This window comes from Mustela nivalis (genome assembly GCF_964662115.1).
Source record: "Mustela nivalis genome assembly, chromosome: 5".
NCBI lineage: Eukaryota > Metazoa > Chordata > Mammalia > Carnivora > Mustelidae > Mustela > Mustela nivalis.
This window is the reverse complement of record NC_139024.1, coordinates 20,149,254-20,169,443: the sequence shown is the minus strand read 5'-3', so window position 1 is coordinate 20,169,443 and position 20,190 is coordinate 20,149,254. Positions and strand designations below refer to the sequence as shown.

The 20,190-nt window shown below is 39.2% G+C and overlaps 1 protein-coding gene across 2 annotated transcripts in view; it reads right to left on the bottom strand.

The window, feature by feature from the left end:
* The window catches only part of LAMA4 (laminin subunit alpha 4), a 145,654-nt gene that overhangs the window by 104,633 nt on the left and 20,831 nt on the right, over nucleotides 1-20,190 (bottom strand). For both annotated transcript variants that reach the window (XM_082731914.1, XM_082731915.1), the window contains exon 2: nucleotides 4,245-4,346. In XM_082731914.1, coding sequence (XP_082588040.1) covers nucleotides 4,245-4,346 — 102 coding nt within the window. The remainder of the gene's footprint in view (nucleotides 1-4,244; nucleotides 4,347-20,190) is intronic.

Below are 20,190 nucleotides of genomic sequence, written 5' to 3'. Positions count from 1 at the left end.
TTTAATTAGGCTTTGAAGTAATAAAAAATTCATTAGCTTTCAATATACTGGATTACTTCCCTTCCTCTATTACGTTTAGGGTGGGGTAGAAGTCCATTTGAATATCAATATCTTTTTAACTACAAAATTACTACAGGCAGTTGTATAGAATTTAGGGAGGCACACTGTGGAGTAAAAAGAAAATAAAAATCCATCCATGTTTCCACCAGCCAGATAACAGCTTGATGGGCATCTCTTTAGATTTCAAGGATATTTTTGCTATTCTTTTAATAGTTTTAAATCTGAATATCCTTATTCAGATTTAGAAAAAAAAAATTTCCTGCAATGCTGGGACAGACGCTGAAATTTTTTCATTTTTTAAATTTTTCATTTGATTTTCACTGAGCAGATAGGGATATCTACATGTGTTTCTCAGGCTCCCATTGTCCTCATACCTTGACCTTTACTATGTTGGTCATGTCCAGAAGCACTTTCAAGTAGGTGTTTCTGTTCCTACAGCTCTTCAACCCAATACAGTGGAAAAACCACTTAACCCAGATCTTAGGATAATGTCTGGCACATAGGTGGAGCTCAAAAAAAAAAAAAAAAAAAAAAGGTGCTTCTTTGTTAAATGGTTGGATGAGATCAATAGACCAACCAATCCTTAATTAAAAGGAACCTGAGGAGCCTTGTTTCTGTGGTAAACTTCAAGTCAGATTTTCTCCATTCTAGTTCTGGTCAGTGGGCTCCTGGCTTTTCTTTAGATGGGTACTGGCCTTAGTCATGTCCTCTTCTCCCCACGCCCCAAGATTTTATTTATTTATTTGACAGAAAGAGAGAGAGAGAGATATCACAAGTAGGCAGAGCAGCAGGCAGAGGGACAGAGGGAATCACGCTCCCCGCTGGGCAGAGAGCCCAATGCAGAGCTCCATCCCAGGACCCCAAGATCATGACCTGAGCCCAAGGCAGAGGCTTACCCCACTGAGCCACCCAGGTGCCCAAGTATGTTTTATTCTTAATTATCTGTATGTAGCCTATAGACTTGGGGTAAAGTATGGGTTATTAGGCATTTCTACCACCAGCCATTTGTCCACTTCTATCTGTTTCTTCCCCTATTTCCTTTCTCATACCTCCTTCCGGAGCTTTCCTAGAGAGTCTGCCATGTCCACTGGGGACACCTGATCCTTGGGGCCCTGTCTGGCTGACTGAGATGAGAATCCTTCCCAGTACATTCTAGTTATGATAAGATGCAAGATAGCTGTTTGGAAACAAAAAGGATTTCATTCATGAAGGCACTTTTCACTTAGCCACTTTTCTGCATTTGAAGAGTTAGCATCCTACTTGTGAAGACATCTCTAAGCTTCTTTGCTATGTCTAAAATGGTAGCCTAACACTATATTTTATTGCCAAATGGCTTAGTTCCTTGAAATCAGTCAGTAAAACATAAGGTCAGTTTCAGAAATTGGACATTGGAATGGAGGAAGAATTAGAAACACCAGGGGGAAGGCAAGGCGGAGGGAGACATTATAAGACTTCAAAATAAAAACAAAACTAAAATGAAATAAAAAAGAAGGCCTTTTATATTTGGCTGTGTATGAAAGACGGGAGAAATGAGTTAGGTAAGCAAAAGATAAGAACTGATAAAAACTCAGGCCCAGGGGCGCCTGGGTGGCTCATGGGTTAAGCCTCTGCCTTCGGCTCAGGTCGTGATCCCGGGGTCCTGGGATCGAGCCCCGCATGGGGCTCTCTGCTCAGCAGGGAGCCTGCTTCCTCCTTTCTCTCTGCCTGACTCTCTGCCTACTTGTGATCTCTATCTGTCAAATAAATAAATACATTAATTAAAAAAAAAAAAAACTCAGGCCCACAAGGAAGGCTGCAAGGAAGTGCTTGAAGAAGAAGAAATTGCTTCTTCTTTGGTGCCCTGAGAACCAGATGAGCTGGATGGAGGAGCTACAGGGCAGGAGCTGATAACCAGGAGGCCAGAGCGGGGAGGCCAAAGGAAATGGGAAAACCTGAGTTTGATTCCAGTAGGTCACCATTGGCAATACATTTACCACCTAAGTGACAAAGTATTCTATGCTGGCAAGTCTCTGTTTGCTACTTACATTTAATTCAATAGAGTTATGTCCTTTTTTGTCTTTCTAAATTAAATTTTGTAAGAATATATGTATATACATATTTAGCTCTAAGGGATAAGATTGTGGGTGATTTTCACTCTGAATTTCATGTACAGTACATAGCTGTATTATTGTTTTGTTTGTTTGTTACATTGAGCATATATTACTTCAATCAGGAAAAAAAGCTATTTCCATCTAAGTAGAGTTGGGGTGGGGAGCTCACTATTAGGAGGAGAAGGACGGCTGTTCTTTCTTTTTAAAATATTCTGTCTTAGAACAAAGTAACTGGAGGAAGATGGCCAGTTCCCTTGAGTGGGCATAAGAGTTTACACTCCAGTCCATCCCCAAACTTTTATTAGAACTTTGTATGCCCAGGAGCTGTGAAGGAATCCTGTGAGGAACTTCTCCCTCAGAATTCCCGTCTAAGTCAGAGAGAAAACCACGACAATTCTGATTCTGACAAAGTCACCTTAAGAAGAGTGGTTTTCTCACAGGCCCTGGCAGGAAGGACTTTTTAAAAATTTAATTTCATTTAATTTTTTTATTAGGTTCAATTAACCAACACATAGTACATCATTAGTTTTTGATGCAGTGTTTAAAGATTCATTAGTTGTGTATAACACCCAGCGCTTGTCGCCGCATGTGCCCCAGGAGGGGCTTTTGCCCTTCTAGTTCAGTCTTCCATCTTACTGGCGTCCTGATGGCCTCTGATGGACCTACCAGTCCCTATTGTCTTCTAGCTAAAAAAAAAACCAAAAAACCAAAAAACCAAAAAAAAACCAGATAACAAAGAGCCTTTAATTGGTCAAATTATCGGAGATGTACATTATTAGTTCAAGTGCATCCATGGGATTTTCTTTTCAAATGTCACTGGGATTAAAATAACAGGAAACCGGAGAGGGAAGCATTAGAAAGGGGCAGGCTTTGGCAGCTGCGTGTGCCTACACGACTACAGAGGACATCCTGGATGTAAGGGTTATTTAAGAAGATTGGGGGAGGGGGAAGACAGAAACACCAGGACTAAACAAACACTACAAAGAGATGGCCTTGTCCAGTGTTTGCCACTACATTCTCTCTGTCTCTAGAAAAGTGGCAACTGCTGGGTTCAAAGTAGATGAAATGTTCTAATTTGCATCTTAATATAATGCATTTACAATGGGTAAAAGAGCACCTCCGTGTGCACACCTCAGAGACCACTTATCATCAAAATGATGGGCTTAATGGAGATAATTATACTAATTTTGAGGTAAATAGGGTGTACTTAATTAAGAATTCTTGTAGTTTATGCAAAAATACTCTTGCAGTTTTTGGAAAGCCTCTTCTGCCTCAGAGGATCTTGAAGAATCTAATTTTCCCGCCGTGTGGTACAGCTCCTGAAGGAAAACATGATCATAGGGCATAAGTCTTTAAAAATGCCTCCTAGGACTTCTACTAAAGCCATTTCTGGTAAATATTTCAATAGCCGTTTTCACGAAGCTGTCAGTCCACTCAGTGAATGCAGATAAGTTGTGGCAAGCCTTTTTTGCTAGAAAGCTCCCCAGTGTCCTCCACAAGTCTCTACAATACTTCAACAGAAGAAGAATTCATTCCAGTTAAGGGAGGGAAAAAAAGGGTCTTGGGGGGGGGGTGCTGAAACACACACTTATAAAGACCACAAGGCCAAAATTTTCATTTTTATTAGCTATTTGGTTCATACCTTTTTTTTTTTTCTAAACAAATTTTGATCTATAGACCTATATGAAGTTGTAAAATAGGCAATGAAACAACTGTTTTATTCTCCTGGTTTATGTGGAATGAAGCCAAACATATGGCAAACTATACTATTACAGAGGAATTTGGATGGGTGATCTCTTCTTCCGTGTACCTTTTCAATCCCTTCACCCTTGGCCCTATGGTAGACACCGGCTGCCGGGGACGCTAGGTCAGTTCCCTCCAGGAGCACATGCCGTGTCGTACCTATGCCTGGAGGGCCAGGTAAAATCACCAGCAGTTTCTAGAAGGCGTCTTACAGGAAAAGGTAAAGGGTAAAAAGGGAAACTGATTAGCTCTTTCCCAGAGAGTGCTAATGTGCAGGAAGAATATTTGATCCCTGCTGAAGACACAGAAGCCCAAGGAAGTACATGAACAGTGACAGATGCCCCAACCTACCATACAGAATCCAGAGCCATCCAAGCACTCGTCAGAGTTATCGTTGCAGCCACAGGGCAGACACTCTCCTGACTGGGCGAGAAAGAATCCAGCATCACATTTCTGAAACAGACACAACAAAATATTTTCTTTATTGAAAAGACCTCTTTGGATCAATATTTTCCGAGAAGCATAAGAGGAGATGCTTACTAAACGATCTAAATAATTCTTTACAGAAGTACTAGAATGAACTATTTATATTGTGATTCAGTGGTGTATGTCTAATTCTTTTTGTTATATTCTCCCCCTTTTTATATTTTTTTAACTTTTCAGGGGAATAGGAATATCTTTAACGCTGTCCTACTATTGTAAGGAAGACTTAGAAGATTTTGGGTAACAGTAAAGAAGAAAGAAATTTTCTGATATTTTCTTAAGAAAACCAAACCAAACCAGGACAACTGGTGAGGGTGAGGAATTGCCTCCTGCTCCCTAAAAATAAAGACTTATGGTTTCAGAAATTACTGGCTATCACATAACAACTCAGAGATGTGTCTTTCATGCTTAAAATTTTTTTTTCTCTTCACATCCTAACATTTTAAACAGAGGGGATAAGAAGTTATGAGTTCTTATACTTGTCAGGTCTTATGTGGGTGTTATTCATATATTTCATTTTTTCTTGTAGTTCTGTGAAGAACACATTATTTTCCCGATTCTAGTGATGAAATCATTAGACACAGAGGTGCTAAGTGGGCTGTGGAGATGTTAAACCATCTTTCAATACACCAGTCAACCTATACAACGATGAATTGCCCCTCGCCCTTGCCAATGTCACTCATGCCCTACTTGAGAAACTTTGCGACATTGTTCCTAATTTACGTGATGGGAGTTGTGAACATGTATTTTATTTTTCTTCAGAATGTCTTAGTGATGCAAGGCAACAAGGGCATTATAGACCTGGAAGTCCACTCCCCTCATCAGACGGATTCACTTCTAAAGAATTCCAGACAGATAAGAATCTGGGCTGTTTCCACAAACTTACAGAGTTGGAGATTTCACATCACCTCCCTCCCCAGATTTCATTGACTCATTGTACTTTGTACTCTCTTAGCCACCAGGAAATTTTTCATTATATCTGGCTGAAGTCCCTTTGACTGCTATGCAAAGCCATTTCCTCTTGCTTTTTTCTCTGTAAAGAAAGAACCACTGGACACTATTCACAGTATAAAAACACCACCACAACAAAACAAAACACCACCAGTTTGGACCTGAGAACTAAAATCTGATATATTCAATTGGGAGGAAGTTTAACAAAGAATAATGACATTTGTCCATAAACACAAGGCAAAGAAATTCCGTCTAAGTGAAAGAAAGAAAGTAAGGGTGTGAGGGGACTGATTTATAATTTATAATGGAGAGTTTGTGGTTGATAGGAAACATTTTCCCCAATTTCCACTAGGGAACAATAGAGAGGGAAAGTGCTAGAACTGCAGCAGGAAGCATTTAATTTAGACCATCTAAGTTCAAGTATTTTTGAATTTTGTATCAAAATATAAAAAATACATGTTTGGGGCACACCTGGCTGGCTCAGTCAGTTGACCCTACTACTCTTGATCTCGGGGTTATAAATTTGAGCCCCACATTGGGTGTAGAGATTACTTAAAAATAATATCTTAAAAAAATACATGTTTTAACTGTGATGCAGTACACAGACATACATATATGTATGTAAATATATAAGGATATACATATATATCAGAAAAAGATTCGCAAAACACTAGTTAACCCATGTGCCATGTACCTTAAACTTCTTTACTTTATTTAAAAATACATCCTTGTTATAAGACATATGATTGATGACCCATGAATGTGTTACATCCTGCAGTTTGACATAAAGAGGGTTTTAATTATCAGAGGAATGGATAAGAATAGTGAGGGGCCTAGTATTAGTTATCTCAGTAGCTTCCAAAACAGCAGTTTCTGAGCTCTCTAACAGACCAATGCATGGACATGTGGGGAGTCTCTCATTTGGGAGTTCTGACAAAGAAATAAAAAAACTGTATTTTTTTATAAAATAAATCCTGGATTTAAAAAAATTACTTACTTAAATTAATTAATCCTTTTCCCCCTGGATTTATTGAAATAATAATTGACATTTAACATTGCATAAGTTTACAGTGTACAGTGTGTTGATTTGATGTGTGTATACATTGCAAAATGATTACCAGCATAATAGCTTTAGCTAACACTTCTGTCATGTCACATAATTACCATTTCTTTCTTGTGGTGAAGACATTTAAGATGTACTCTCTCAGCAACTTTCAAGTATATAACACAACATTATTAACTATGACCATTGATCTATACATTAGATGTTCAGAACGTGTTAATCTCGGAACTGGAAGTTTGTACCCTATGATCAACGTCTTCCCATTTTCCCAGCTCCCCAGCCCCTGAGACCACCATTCTGGTCTTTGTTTCTATGGGTCCCAATGAATGGCACAGAGACTGGAGGTGTGTTAGGAGGGGAAAAACATGCTGGTGTCAACAGAGAGTCTGGTAGTGATGCCTGGAAACAGAACAAGTGAAGATCTACTTGTATCATCAATTATGGTAAGAACCTTCGTCTGGCCCAAGGTATCACGTTCCAGTAAAAGCATTCTAAACTGATATTAGTTCAAGTCTTTTTGGCATTTTTGCTCCTCTTTTATCTAAAGAAGACAAAGAATATTAAGATTTGCCCTGAATAAATGCATCAATTTGAATATGACAGTAGGTAATCCTTAAGTCCTTGAGGACTTACCTAAATCAAGAGATTCATATTCAAAGAACAAAAATAAAATTGCACAACACAGAAAACAATCCCAAATAATAATAACAAATTTTTTTTTTTTTGGTAAATTCTGTATTTTAGAAAAGCTTCCGATTTACAGAAATATTAGAAGGACCTGTTTTTGTTTTTTATCTATCTATCTATCTTTCTATTTATTTATTTATTTTTAAAGATTTTATTTATTTATTTGACAGAGACAGATCACAAGTAGGCAGAGAGGCAGGCAGAGTGAGAGGTGGGAAGCAGGCTCACTGCAGAGCAGAGAGCCAGATGCGGGGCTCGATCCCAGCACCCTGGGATTATGACTCGAGCCGAAGGCATAGGCTTTAATCCACTGAGCCACCCAGACGCCCCTATTTATTTATTTTTAAAGTCCCCCAGAGATTCCAATGTGTGATTAAGGACTGCTCTAAAGCATCTCACAGTGCATTATTCATGTTAATTGCTCCACGAATGCTTGTGATTTAAACAGTTTGGACCAGGACAGCAAATCTGAAGCATATGTGCTGTTGGAAACCAATGGTTTATGCTGCTAGTACACTCACTGCTCCCTACTGGGCTGGATTTGGTCTCCAGTCTTTTTCAACACAGTCCAGGCAGTTGCTGCCCAACAGCGACTGCCTAGACTGGACTGTGCTCAATGAAATCTTTATGTTATGCCTAGTTCAGGAGCGGACTTCACCCAGAGTGTCTGTCATTATCTACTGACACATTCCCCAGGCTAAGGCTCTGACCTTGTGTGAAATGGACTTGGCTCCAGTCTCATAAACTGTAGGAGATGGGAAGAAAAAGGGAAGCAGGGACAGGGTCACATGGAGCCCCCTGTGGAGAGAGTGCAGTAAGGTGGAAATCCAACCAACTTCTTTTCCGCTGGGCTTTGTACACGTGAAGGATTATATTTTCTAATTCATCTGTCTAGAGGGGAGGTGCCATTTTTAAATTTGTATAAAAGCACCATTTAGGCTAATGAAAGCCCTGGTCATGGGAGCTTCTGATGCCACTACTACATGCACTGAATATCTTGGATCCTTTGTGTTGTAGAACCTTAGAGAATTTTTCAGAATGGCAAATAATTAAGTGGTTCAAGAAAAGTTTGAATATCCTCAAGGAAGAACTGTATAATATTGTTCCTTTTATGTAGAAATGTTTGGTCAAGGCTCCAGAAAGTTCTGTTTGTACTAAATATCTTCTTGAAATTCTACAGGAACTGGCAAAACTGACCTTTGTTATAATATTAAAAGGCAGATAATTTTAAGAATGAAAGCAGAGTTAATTTTAGTTTTGTTACTGATTCCAAGACCTGTGTTATTTAGAGATTTTGAAAGCTGAGTGGTCTTCCCACAGAGAAAATGAATGTCTGTCTGATTTCTTTTGGAACATCTTCCATAATTTCTTAAATGAAGATGGTGTTTATGTTTATATATGTGTGCATTAGCAAGAGAAGTGTTACAATCAATTTTTAGATGCCACACTGAACACTCTGGCCTGTAGGAGAAGAACTGTATAGCATACAACTGTAGAAACACATGTGGCTAAACTGAGAATATTCAGAGGGCTTGTACTGTCTAGGATGGTTCCTAGGCTTTAAATTAATGGTAATAACAAGGATAATGATGATAATAATGAAGATAATAATAACACAGTTATTATTTATGGAGGGCCTATGTACCAAGCATTGTAAGTGCTTCATCCACATTATGATATCTGCTCTTTGTAGCAACTCTGTGCATTAGGTATGAGTATCTGCATTTTGGAAATGAACAAGGTGCTGGTCAGAGAAGATGAAAAATGTATACACAGCTGTATAAGGAGTTCAGACAAACCTAAATTTTGTTTTCTCCACTATAACATGCTACTTCTCATAAAAACAAAAAAGAGAAAGGGAAGGAAGGAAGGAGGGAAGGAAGAATGGATGGATTTAGATCCTTTGTTTGACTCCTGGGTTTGAGCTCTTAACCATCTGGTGTATGGTTAATATATATTAATCCAACAACTTTTTTTGGACATTTAGTTTATTTCTAAATTTTTGCTACTACAAACAGTCCAAAGCAGGCTGAAATGGATAAAAATGTAAAATCTTTCCTTTAAACTCCAGAAAAAATATTATTAAGATATGGATACATGCTTAAAAATATGAAGTTATTAATGTATGAAAAACATTGACTGGGACTATCTATTCTTTAAACAATTTATTTCAGCCCAATTGTCATTTTGACTAATTACTTTCCATTAAATCATTTGTAGACTTTTTACAGCTCTCTGTCATCAGCTACTATATTATGACAGCTTGTCTCTTGCTTGAACACTGACTGGATGAATCAATAACATTTAGTTCTGCCTTCAAAGAATAGAATAGATTGTCATTTGCTTACTTTGTTATCATCAGTGTGGTATGTGGCTTTGAGTAAAAATCAATGTGTCTGTGTTTGATTAATTTTACATTCATAGAAATCAGAATTAGATGGAACTTTAGGAAGATATTGGTATGGTATACCCATGTGCCACTTACATTTAAAGGACCTGGGAGTGACAGTATATGTTGATATCATTGCAGGAGGCATTATTTCCAGAGGTCCATCATATAATCACAATATTAATTATTTCATAAGATAATATAACATACTGAGACTGTTTCTTAACAAAGAGGATAACATTTATCCAGCCGATTGATAGTTTTGTCTTCGTATGAAGAAGTCCCTTGAGAACAGTAACTGAAACTAATAATATTGTCAGAACATTTTTTGAATTTTCTTAAGATTCTGAAGTCATGGTTTTTTGAGGTCTAGTCCAGTCTGCATCCCTTGAGTGTAGTAAACTCAAGCTAAGTAATACCATTTTAGGTTAAAAATGTTCACAAAAATCTCCCTGGGTTTTTCCAAATATTGTCACAGAGGAGCTAATAAATTGGCCCAAAGTCACTACTTTTGCATAGATACTATATCTCTAGAACCTTCAGAATTTCTGTTGAAAAGCCTGATAGACTAAACAATTTAAATGCTCAAATAGCATTCTCTAGGAGTCTGAGCTCCCCAACTACCCACTGAAAGAAGCAACGGCAAAGATGGATCAAATTTACAAGGAGTCTGAAGTTGTTGTGTGAGACCCATCTTGAGGTCTCTCTTGGAGAGATTCAGACCTTAATCTTCAGCTCCAACAAATGACAGTGAATCAATCATAATAAAATTCCATTACAAACAGCATACTCTATAGCCCTGTGCCTAGTCTAATAATATCTGACCTATAATACAGTAGTTCTCCCCCCTTATCTGTGGATGATACATTCTAAGACCCCCAGTGGATGCCTGAAATTGCAGATAGTAATAACTCTATACATACTATGTTTTTCCCTATACAGACATACCCATGATAGTTTAATTTATAAACTAAGCATGGCAAGAGATTAACCACAATAACTAATAATAAAATAGAATAATTATACCAACATACTGTAATAAAAGTTCTGTGAATGTGATCTCTCTCTCTCTCAAAATATTGTACTGTATTCACCTGTTTTCTTTTGGATAAAGTGAGATGGAAAAATGCCTGCTTGATGAGATGCAGTAAGGTTAATGACGTAGACATTGGGACCCAGCGTTAGGCTACTATTGGCCTTATCATCTGCTTCTGAATGGAGGTTGACTTCAAGTAGCTGAAACCACAGAAAACAAAACACTGCACAGGGCAAGGGAGAGGCAATCACTGTAGAAATTTGCTTTGTGTCTTCAACCAAGGATTTCCCAACATTTTACAAATATTCAGTAATCTTGCTTTCTGAATTAGACTTCTAGAATTTTGATTCATCAGCTTTTGCTTTAATTTACTAAGGACCGATGTGGAAAGCATTAGAAAAACAAAAAACAAAAAAACAAAACCCAAACCAAAATCTTTCTGAATTCATTTGCTTGTGTCCAGAGTCATTGCTACATCCGAAAGTAGTATTCTTCAAATTTAACTACACACATCCAATTCTCTTTTTGCTTAGGTTTTTGTATGTATATAATGAATCCACTTTTCTCCTTGTTTCCAGGCAACAATGATTTTAGCTGTAGTTTAGGTTTTAGAGAATTCCACTTTTTAAAAATCGAATAATAAAAGTCACCTTAAGATTGAATATTATCCTCACGTAAAAACTAAAACTTTGTGCCTCTACTCTGAGTCTGTGGGTCTTGTGCAATCCTGACTTCCATCTGCTTAAAACTTGGGCAGACCTAAGAATCAGTATTCAGAGGCCTTTTATTTGGAGGGACCAATGGTTTAATTTAATGTATTCAGAAATATCAAGTTAGCCTTTGTGGGAAGGAATGACTTCTGAGAATGTATGAGTTTATGACATGGGTAAGCATCTCACAGGTCATTTTTCTGTGTCTATAGAAATAAAAGACAGACTATCCGGGATGGAAAGCAGTCCTGAATTAAGCTGTTGGTAACATTTGACTCTATACTTTTTCAGGGAGGGCTTAACACATCCTGTCTGTATACAAATCTGTGTCAGGGTGCCCAAATAAATTAAAGGCAGTCTGTAATGTGCAACAGTTAGCAAGAAGTTGACTTCTTGATTGATTTTACTTGAATGTGGACAGAATTACCCCCATACCCTCCCTTGGGTCTCTTTAAGCTCTTGTTTGCGTCATTGAAATTCCCTACATTTCAATAGGTGAAGTTAAGTTTTAGATTTTGACAGTGATTTCACCATAGCTTGATGAGGAAAGTGGTTTCAACATTCTTCAGAAGTTTATCCGGTTGAAAGTATTTCTTCTTATAACTAGCACCATCAAGCTAGGGCATCATTAAACACAGACTGTGGAGCTAGTGTCTCCTCGTTGGCTCTTGGAGCTTCATTTGTGCTTATGGCTTAGGACCTGAGTCTACCATGGCTTGGCCTGCATGTCAAACACTCCAGCTCTCAAAGTAATTCCCTGTGATATAGAGACAAGGATTTAAGTTCTGAGGAATTCTGAGAAGCACAGAGCTGTACTGATCAGAGTTAAGCCAGGTTCTTTAATTCTGTAAGGTGGAGAGGTATGTATCGCAGCAATGACGTCGTGTTAATATGGCTATTCCTCAACACCTTTTATGAGCTTTTTGAGTCGTCACTTGGGCAGGGAAATCCATGCTCCACCCAAAGATTTCAAATAACTCTTGAAAGTCAATCAAATGTTACTCGGAATGGAGGTACCAGCAGACTCGGGCTCTGATGATGTACTTACCACCCCCTTGGCTCTCTTTAGTTGTGTAACTGAAAGGATCAAAAATGAGAAAGTTTAGAGCCCTACGGCCATAAAGATTTTCTTTTTGAAATGTAGGATTTGGGGATGATTATGTTCATTAATACTGATGAAAATTTCTTTGTCTCCTTGAAAAGTTCCTTTAAATACTTTGTAAGTTGCTCATTTGTAGTAGTGATCGCACTTGTATAACATAATCGGGCATGAGCTCTGCCTTTTTTCTTTTGATTTTCTTGAAAAAAATCTGCTAACACCTGGCTTTCTGCCCTGGTTCCTCGTCACATCATCTCATGTAACTTGTTCTTTTCATTCCCTGCCCTCCAAGCTACAGTTACACAACACAGCCTTGGCCAGATTTCCTTTTTCTTTCTTTCTTCTTTCTTTTTTCTTTTCTTTGCTTTTTTTTTTTTTTTTTTTAATATATCTCGAAGCTGACTCAGTTTTATTTAATTTACTGCGGCAAATGCCTTGGACACATTTCCAAGAAAGGAAGAGATACGGTGTAGAAGGGCTAGATGAACAAGCAGAGAGAAATGACTTCAGAGTTACAGGCATTTGGGGGATTTTTACATGACTCCACCACTTGGCAGGAATCAGTGTTGTGAGATGGCAGACATTTCTGTCATCTTCCACTGGGTTTTAATGAATAATAACAGCTAATATTTATTGATGGACAGACACCAGGCATGGAGTTAAGTGCTTTTTATAGACATTCCAATTTGGTCGTCACCACTTTAATGGCTCCACAGTCTTGCAATTGTCTGACTAAATTGACTTTTCTTTTCACAAGGAATGGGGAGGCTTAATTGTCTAGAAAGTTATAGTGGCTTCCTTTCCTCTCTAGGGAAGGCAGTGGTGCTTCCTTGGGCAGGTGGACTGGTTGGGATGTCCCATCAGTTTCCTTTGCTAATCAATGTGCGCTTCTGTCGTGCAATCCTCCCAGGCCTTCAGTGCTACCCTTACCCTGGATTGCTCAAGACGGCAGTCCTGTTTTTCTTTCCTTATGCTCTTCCTCACGGGTTTATGCTTCACTAAAGAAATGCTATTGTGAATTAGTAGGAAAGGAGAAATACATCCCAAACCTCAACTGTACCCATTTATTGTCAGGAGATAATCTTGCCTCCTCTTTCAATGAGAAAATAGAGGTCATTCAGTGGAAAATCTCATACTGTCTATTTTTCTTCTCCTCAAAATTCATCTTAATATTTTTTTTATGATTTTATTTATTTATTTGAGAGAGAGAGAGAGAGTGCGCGCACATAGGGGGAGGGGCAGAGGGAGAAGCAGAAGCTCTGCTGAGCAGGGAGCTTGACGCAGAGCTCAATCTCAGGACCCTGAGGTCATGACTTGAGCTAAAGACAGACCCTTAACCAACTGAGCCACCCAGGTGCCCCGACATCTTAATTTTAACTCATTCTGATTTCCTCGGCTCATCTCAGATGAGGTAGCATTCCTCATATTAGAAGAGATTAGCCCTCTCTCTGTGCTCTGGAACCCATACATCTGACCCTACCATCACCTGGCTTCCTTCTCTCACACACCATCCAGCAATTTCTACCCACAGGGGTGAGGAAAGCCAGGGCATAATTAGGTCTTGGGTCCTGTGTTGGATGAGCTGTGACTTCTTCCCTGGGGCTCAGAGTCTAAGAACACCTTCTCTCAGATCTACCTCCCTTTCATTCTCCTCTTCTTTTGCTCAGCCAAACTTCATGAGTGAGAGAGAATTCAATCACTCTGGCTCTGCTTTCTTCATGCCAACCCATGCCTCTATCTGTCGCCTGGCTTCTGTCTCCACTGTGCCACTGGAGAGCTGTCAGAGGACCCAGGGCAGAACTGATAAAGCTGTCGGATGAAGTCTTTGTGGCTTTTGCTTTTCCAGACTTACTTGTTCTCGTTCTAGTACTTAACATGGTTCAAATTCCCTCCTTGAAATTCTCTCTTCTCTTGGTTTCCAGGACAACCTGTCTTCAGGTTTTTCTCTTGCTTATCTTTCTTAGTATTTTGGGGGTGGGGGGTAGGGTGGAGTAAGTGGCAGGAAGGGAGGGCTGTTCCTCTTCCTCTGCTGCCTCCACACTATTGATGTTCTCTAGGATCACCTCCTTCTAGCTCTTTCTATCAACGCACTCTGTGATGTCAACCTCACCCACAGTTTCATCCTCTGTCTATATTCTCCTGGCTCCCAAGTCCCTCTACACATCCCTGATCTCCCTCTTTTATGCCATGCTTTTGTTTTCAAATGCCTGTGGGAGAGGTCCATCTCCAGTTTGGTAAGCACATGGAGTTGACTGTGTCCCACAGTGAACTTATTATATACTCTCCTAATCTATTTTTCTTCTTATACCATATTTCAGATAGAGATGATAGAACATAAAAGGAAAAAAAGTAATGGAGTGAGACTTTTCAATTTTATTAATACATTTGGCAGTAATATAATTTTTGGAAATGCTTCCAAAAGAATGAACTCTGCAAAGATCAGAAAATGGTTTGCACACAGAATAACATTTAAGTACCCAAGTTCTGTCTCTTCCTTTTCACAACCACTGTGCTATCATTGTTTATCTCAAATCTGTGGCTTAAATGGAGACAGATGGAGTGTCCCAGAGCTCAGAGTCTCAAGTCAGAAAGGGCCTTGCACAATCCTGAACTGTTATAAATTTACTCTCTAAATTAATACCTCCATCTGTACTAGGGGGACTGTAGGACTGGAAGTTCTCCGAATTAATTTCTGTGTAGAATGCAATGTTTATTAAAGGTTAAGTAACTGGAATGTGCTAATTTGAAGCTGACATATCTGCTATATTATTTAAACTCAACAGTAACCACAGCAACTGCGTAGAACTTAGACAACAAAAGATTTTTTTAAGGGAGGAGAATTTTCTCATTGACATTGTTTGGAAATGCTGGCACATGAGGATAATAAAAAGCAGACTGTGGTTCAGCAAGTTTTATTATTGTTTTAAAATTCTCTCTACACAAAGTGCCTCTCATTGCCTCCACCTGGACTAGACTGTTCCCACGTCCAGCCACCCTTTGTACAATATACCTCATAGAGTTTATATTCTACCTCTGAGATGTTTATCGAGATGGGTCTTCCCCTTGTTCCTACTACCGCTATTTAGTTCAGGATCAGGATAATTATTACAATTATCTCCACCCTACTCTCTTGGTCACCAGTCTTTCTCCTTTTCAGTTCATTCTTTATTACCAGAATTAATTTTAAGAAAACTTATACTACTTGTCTGCTTTAAAACTCCCAGTGACTCTTCATTCATTGCTTACATGAATACATAAAATTATTTAGCATGATGCACGATGTTCCTTGTTCATAATCCAACCCCAACCTGTCCTTTAGAGTGAACTTAAACTCTGTTCCCTCTGCTCTACTTAAACTATGATTTTCCTTCTTCTCCCAAATATACCATTCTTTTGACCACGTTGACTTGGCACAAGAGGCTTGGAGTCATCCTCCTTTCCATCACTTATGAATCCTTTCCTTAGTCTTAGACTCAGTCGTTTTTCCTCTGTGTTCCCATGCCACTCAACACATATCTAATGAGAGCACATGTAACATGCTATTATAGTTTTTAACTTGCACTCCTGCCTCTCTGAAATCACTGTGAGATCTTTGAGAAGAGAAATAGTGGCGTGTTCCTCTTTGGATCTTCATCACCTATCATCATCATTAGCAAAGAGCAGGTAGATTTTGAAAATATGTTACTTGAAAAAATTAGATCCAAAACTGTAAAGAATGAACTAAATGAGGGTAAATAGTGTAGAAAGTTTGGAGAGCATTTGTACAAATCTCATAAGTGAAGATCTTCAATCATGAATGAATCTTGTAAATATAATATTGAGGGAAAAAAGCCAGCTGCAGAACAAAAACACTACCTTTATATTGCATTTAGAAACATACAAAATAATATTATACTGTATGTTATATAGGGACACTCACATATAAAGAAAAGTATAGATATGAATGGGAATCTAAGAAATCAGGTTGTTTAAGGGCAAAAGAGGGGAATGGGATTGAGGAAAGATATATAGATATATCTATCTATCTATCTATCTATCTATCTATATATCTTTCATATATATGTATCTGCAATATATATGCAATATTTTATTTCTTAAATTCTATGTAGGGCACACAAATGCTCATGAAAGAATAAAAGGAAGAAAAAAAAAGAAAGAAAAACAAAAGATCTCACTCAGGTTGACTGGATATTGGATTTCCATGTCTAGACCTGGTGAGGTCTCTAAAACATCATCTGTGGGAAGTGACTAATGTCTTGACAATAGATTCAGATGCTTGTGTATAATTTCCCTAACTTCCTTGTTATTCACTATGTACCGTGGTCATTATACAAGGTTAAAAAAAAATAAGCATAAGAACATTCCTTTCCTAATTTGTTCTTCCTTTGTTTTTCATCTTACAGCTAGCAGCTACATCATCTCATGGGAAAGCCCTTCCCATGTCTATATGTCTGTCCTAGTTAAAGCACGTTTCAGCCTTTAGGTTTTTCTAAAATGTTTAAAAGGCTACTTAATTTGATTTCCACTAACTAATTTATTTCAGCAGTAAAGTTACATGTCCTATGCTGCTACCTGTGCAATCTGGAGTACTTTTTGAGGGTTTATTTATTCTCTAGTTGGGATGGACTAATTTAAGGCAGAGGTAAATTCTCAGAACAGTGCACAATACTCCCATTTTCCAATATTGAGAAACAAAATTTTAAAATTCAAGTAAGAGAATTTATAGGCTAGTTTTCTGTTCTAAAAGGGGGAACTGGTCCAAATTCAGAGAACCATTTTCTCAGAGACCAAGACAGCAAATATGTGGGTGTCCCACCACCTCTGAATTTAGATTGGCAGAACATGGCAGAATGACCCATAAGCTGAGGTTGTGGTTGGTCTCTCCAGCTGGCTTGGAATTGAAAAGGGGACTAGGGAAAGATGGAGCAATGACTCAAACCAAATGAACCGGACTTGTGAAATTTAAGATCACGTTCTCAGAGTTTGCTAAATTTTTTTCATATAATCTCTTCTTTATCAATCCCTTGCATGAAAGTCAAATAGTTTGTGAATTAAAATAGCTAATTGCAACCGATGCTTTTGGAAAGTGTTCCTTCACCAGAAAGGAAATAGAAAAAGCCATAAATTTCAAAAGAGAGCCTGTCCATTGATATAGTCAGTCAGTCAGGGGCCCAACAGGGAACACAATTCACTTCAGGGGTTCAAATGAAGTGCGGGGAAGTTAAGGCACAAGGAATGGAGAAGCAATGGGAACACAAATCTACCCCCTCTAGGGCCAAGGAGTCAAAAATAGTTGTTACACTAACCTAGGGGGAGGCCAGAGCTGTGTCCACCATGAAAACCAACGTCTTGTCTTGTGGGGGCCACACCCTCTGCCTGGGAAGCAGTGCCTAAGGCAGAGAGGAAACAGGGCAAAACTACTCCACCTGCCCTTTCTCCTGTGTTCTGGTTCAGCAAGGGAACACTAGTACTGCTGTCTGGAAGGCTCTGCAAGCCTCACCCTCTGCATGAGGCAGGCAGGCCGGGGCCAGGCGAGGATCTGGAGGAAGTGGAGAAGAGCAGGTGAGGAGTAGTCAGCCCACCATCACCCCCAGGAGTGTGGCAGGACAAGGTACTCAAGCAGCAGTAGGAAAGAATTGACCTGCCAGCTCTTTATCTGGGGACCATTTAACGGTCCAGCAGATGTGTGAAGTGACATCTGGTTGACTTTCTTTTTCAGCCCATTCTAGGCCAAGGCCTCTTTCAAATATCCAAGTTGTTTTTACCGAATCTTTGAAGGCTCGTTAAAAAAAATGTTAACTGACCAATTATGGTGGTTTTAAAACCCTAAAACAGAAGGAAACTCAGCTTTTGATAGAAAATTATTAAATGTGATACCAGAAATTACTGTCGCTGTGTGAACTGAGCTAAAGTTAGGCCATAAATTTAGGATTATTTATATCCAGTTGCTTTTAATCACACCTGGCTCATGGCCCCCTCCTTACTGTCTTTGTTGGTGGGGAGCCGTGCGTCTCCTTCCTAGAGAGCCCTGTTCCTCAGACTTGCTTAGCCATTGCCTCTGAAAACAGGCAAAACTATGACAACACCAATTATCTCCTCCAACATCCTGAGCTCAACTTTCCATTTCATAAAAATTTAATCAGCTCTTAGGAGAGAACTATTCTTTGTTGAAGGGGAAAGGTCTTTTTAGCTATAATTATTCTAAACATTAATGTGGCAGTGACAACAGATTTTTAAGTAGTCCCACTAGGGGCTATGTCAGGAAAAAGCATGGATACAAAGGCCTTTTACAAGATATATTTTTGGAATAGCTAGTAACAGACTGGAAAGAGCTAACAAATTGAATTCTATCCATCTGGGGATTGAAAGTGCACCATCTAAAGATAGATGGCACTTCACATATTCGGACCCTTTCTATCGTAATTTATAACAATCTGGAAAGTGACATTTCCCCCCCCTAGTTCAGTCGATGGAGCACATTTCCAGGAAATCCAAATAGATAAGAGTTTATATTCAAAAGTAGGATATTTTTCAAGTGGTCGATTTTGATAGGTTTCTCAGTACAATTGCAGGGAATCAATCGTTCAATGAGGAAATGAAGAACATTTCATAAGTAGGGGGAACGTTCCCTCAAATGTGTTCTCTTTTCTTTCTTATTCTTCTAATAGCTTACACATTCTCTTTCTCTCTCTACATACAAATATGTACCTTTAGGTAATTTTTCTTTAGATTTTGCACCCCCCCCCCCCCGTTGTCAGAACATAATGAAAATCTACTCTTTGGCATTTTTAGAAGTACACACGTGTATTCATTTGTTAACTCTGCCTCTGGCAGCCACTCAGGAAGTATTTGTTGAGCGAGTGCATCTATTTCTCCTACAAAGATGCTTGCAGGTAGGATACCCCCCGCTTCTAGACCTTGCTGATTGATCTCCCATGTGCAGTGATGTGATATGCCACCATCTCTTCCTTAAGCAGCTGTAATTCCCTATAGCCACGGCCTTCTGAGACAACTTGAAGGAGCAGAAAGCACGAGAACATCTGGATTCCAGTTCTGGTTCTACCACCCAGGCTATTTAATGTGAGGTCTCAGTTTCCCTTTCTGAAAAAGGCAGAGTATTATCTCCTAGAGTAGCTGTGAGGAGCAACTACTATTGTGCATTTAAAGTCCAGTGGAGGGGCATGCAAGGGGTTCCACAGCGAGTAGTTTCCTCCTTTCCTTTTAGATATGTCTGTATCACAATGGTCTGTTTTAACTGGGGGCCTCGCTGGGGGCCGTCACTCTTTCTCTATGGCACACTGCTCAGCAATGACACCTGAAGTTACCAGTTCACTGCCTTTCCTCCCCAGAAGACTGAACCTTCCAAGAACAGAAACTGGATTCGTCTGATTTGTCACTGTATGCTTAATCCCTTGCACAGCAGGTTCTTGACATAGATGCACTCAATGTAGGCTGGTGTACAGAATCACAGGACTTAAGGGCTAATGAGGATCTTACTGATTCCCTTGTCTCGCCCCTCCTTCTAAATGTGGGAGAACTGAGACCTAGAGAAATAAGTGACTTATCAGAAGTTGTGTGCCTAGAGTGTGTCAGTGCAACCCTCAGTGCTCCTTCCACTAAAGCACACTTCTTGATGATGATGAAGAAAATGATGTTGAGAATTGCAGGGGTATCGTGGAAGCTTGCATCTCTTCTGGGGCTACCGACAGGCCCACACTGTCCTCCTCTGCCTTTCACAGGTCGATCTTGGGATAAAAAATAGACTCTGCTCATGGTTATCCGACGTGTCAAGAATCTCACTGAAGTTATCCCACTAGCACCAGCTTCTTGTTTTGCAGGTGACTGGTGACGTCATCAAAATGTATGAATACCACTCCCC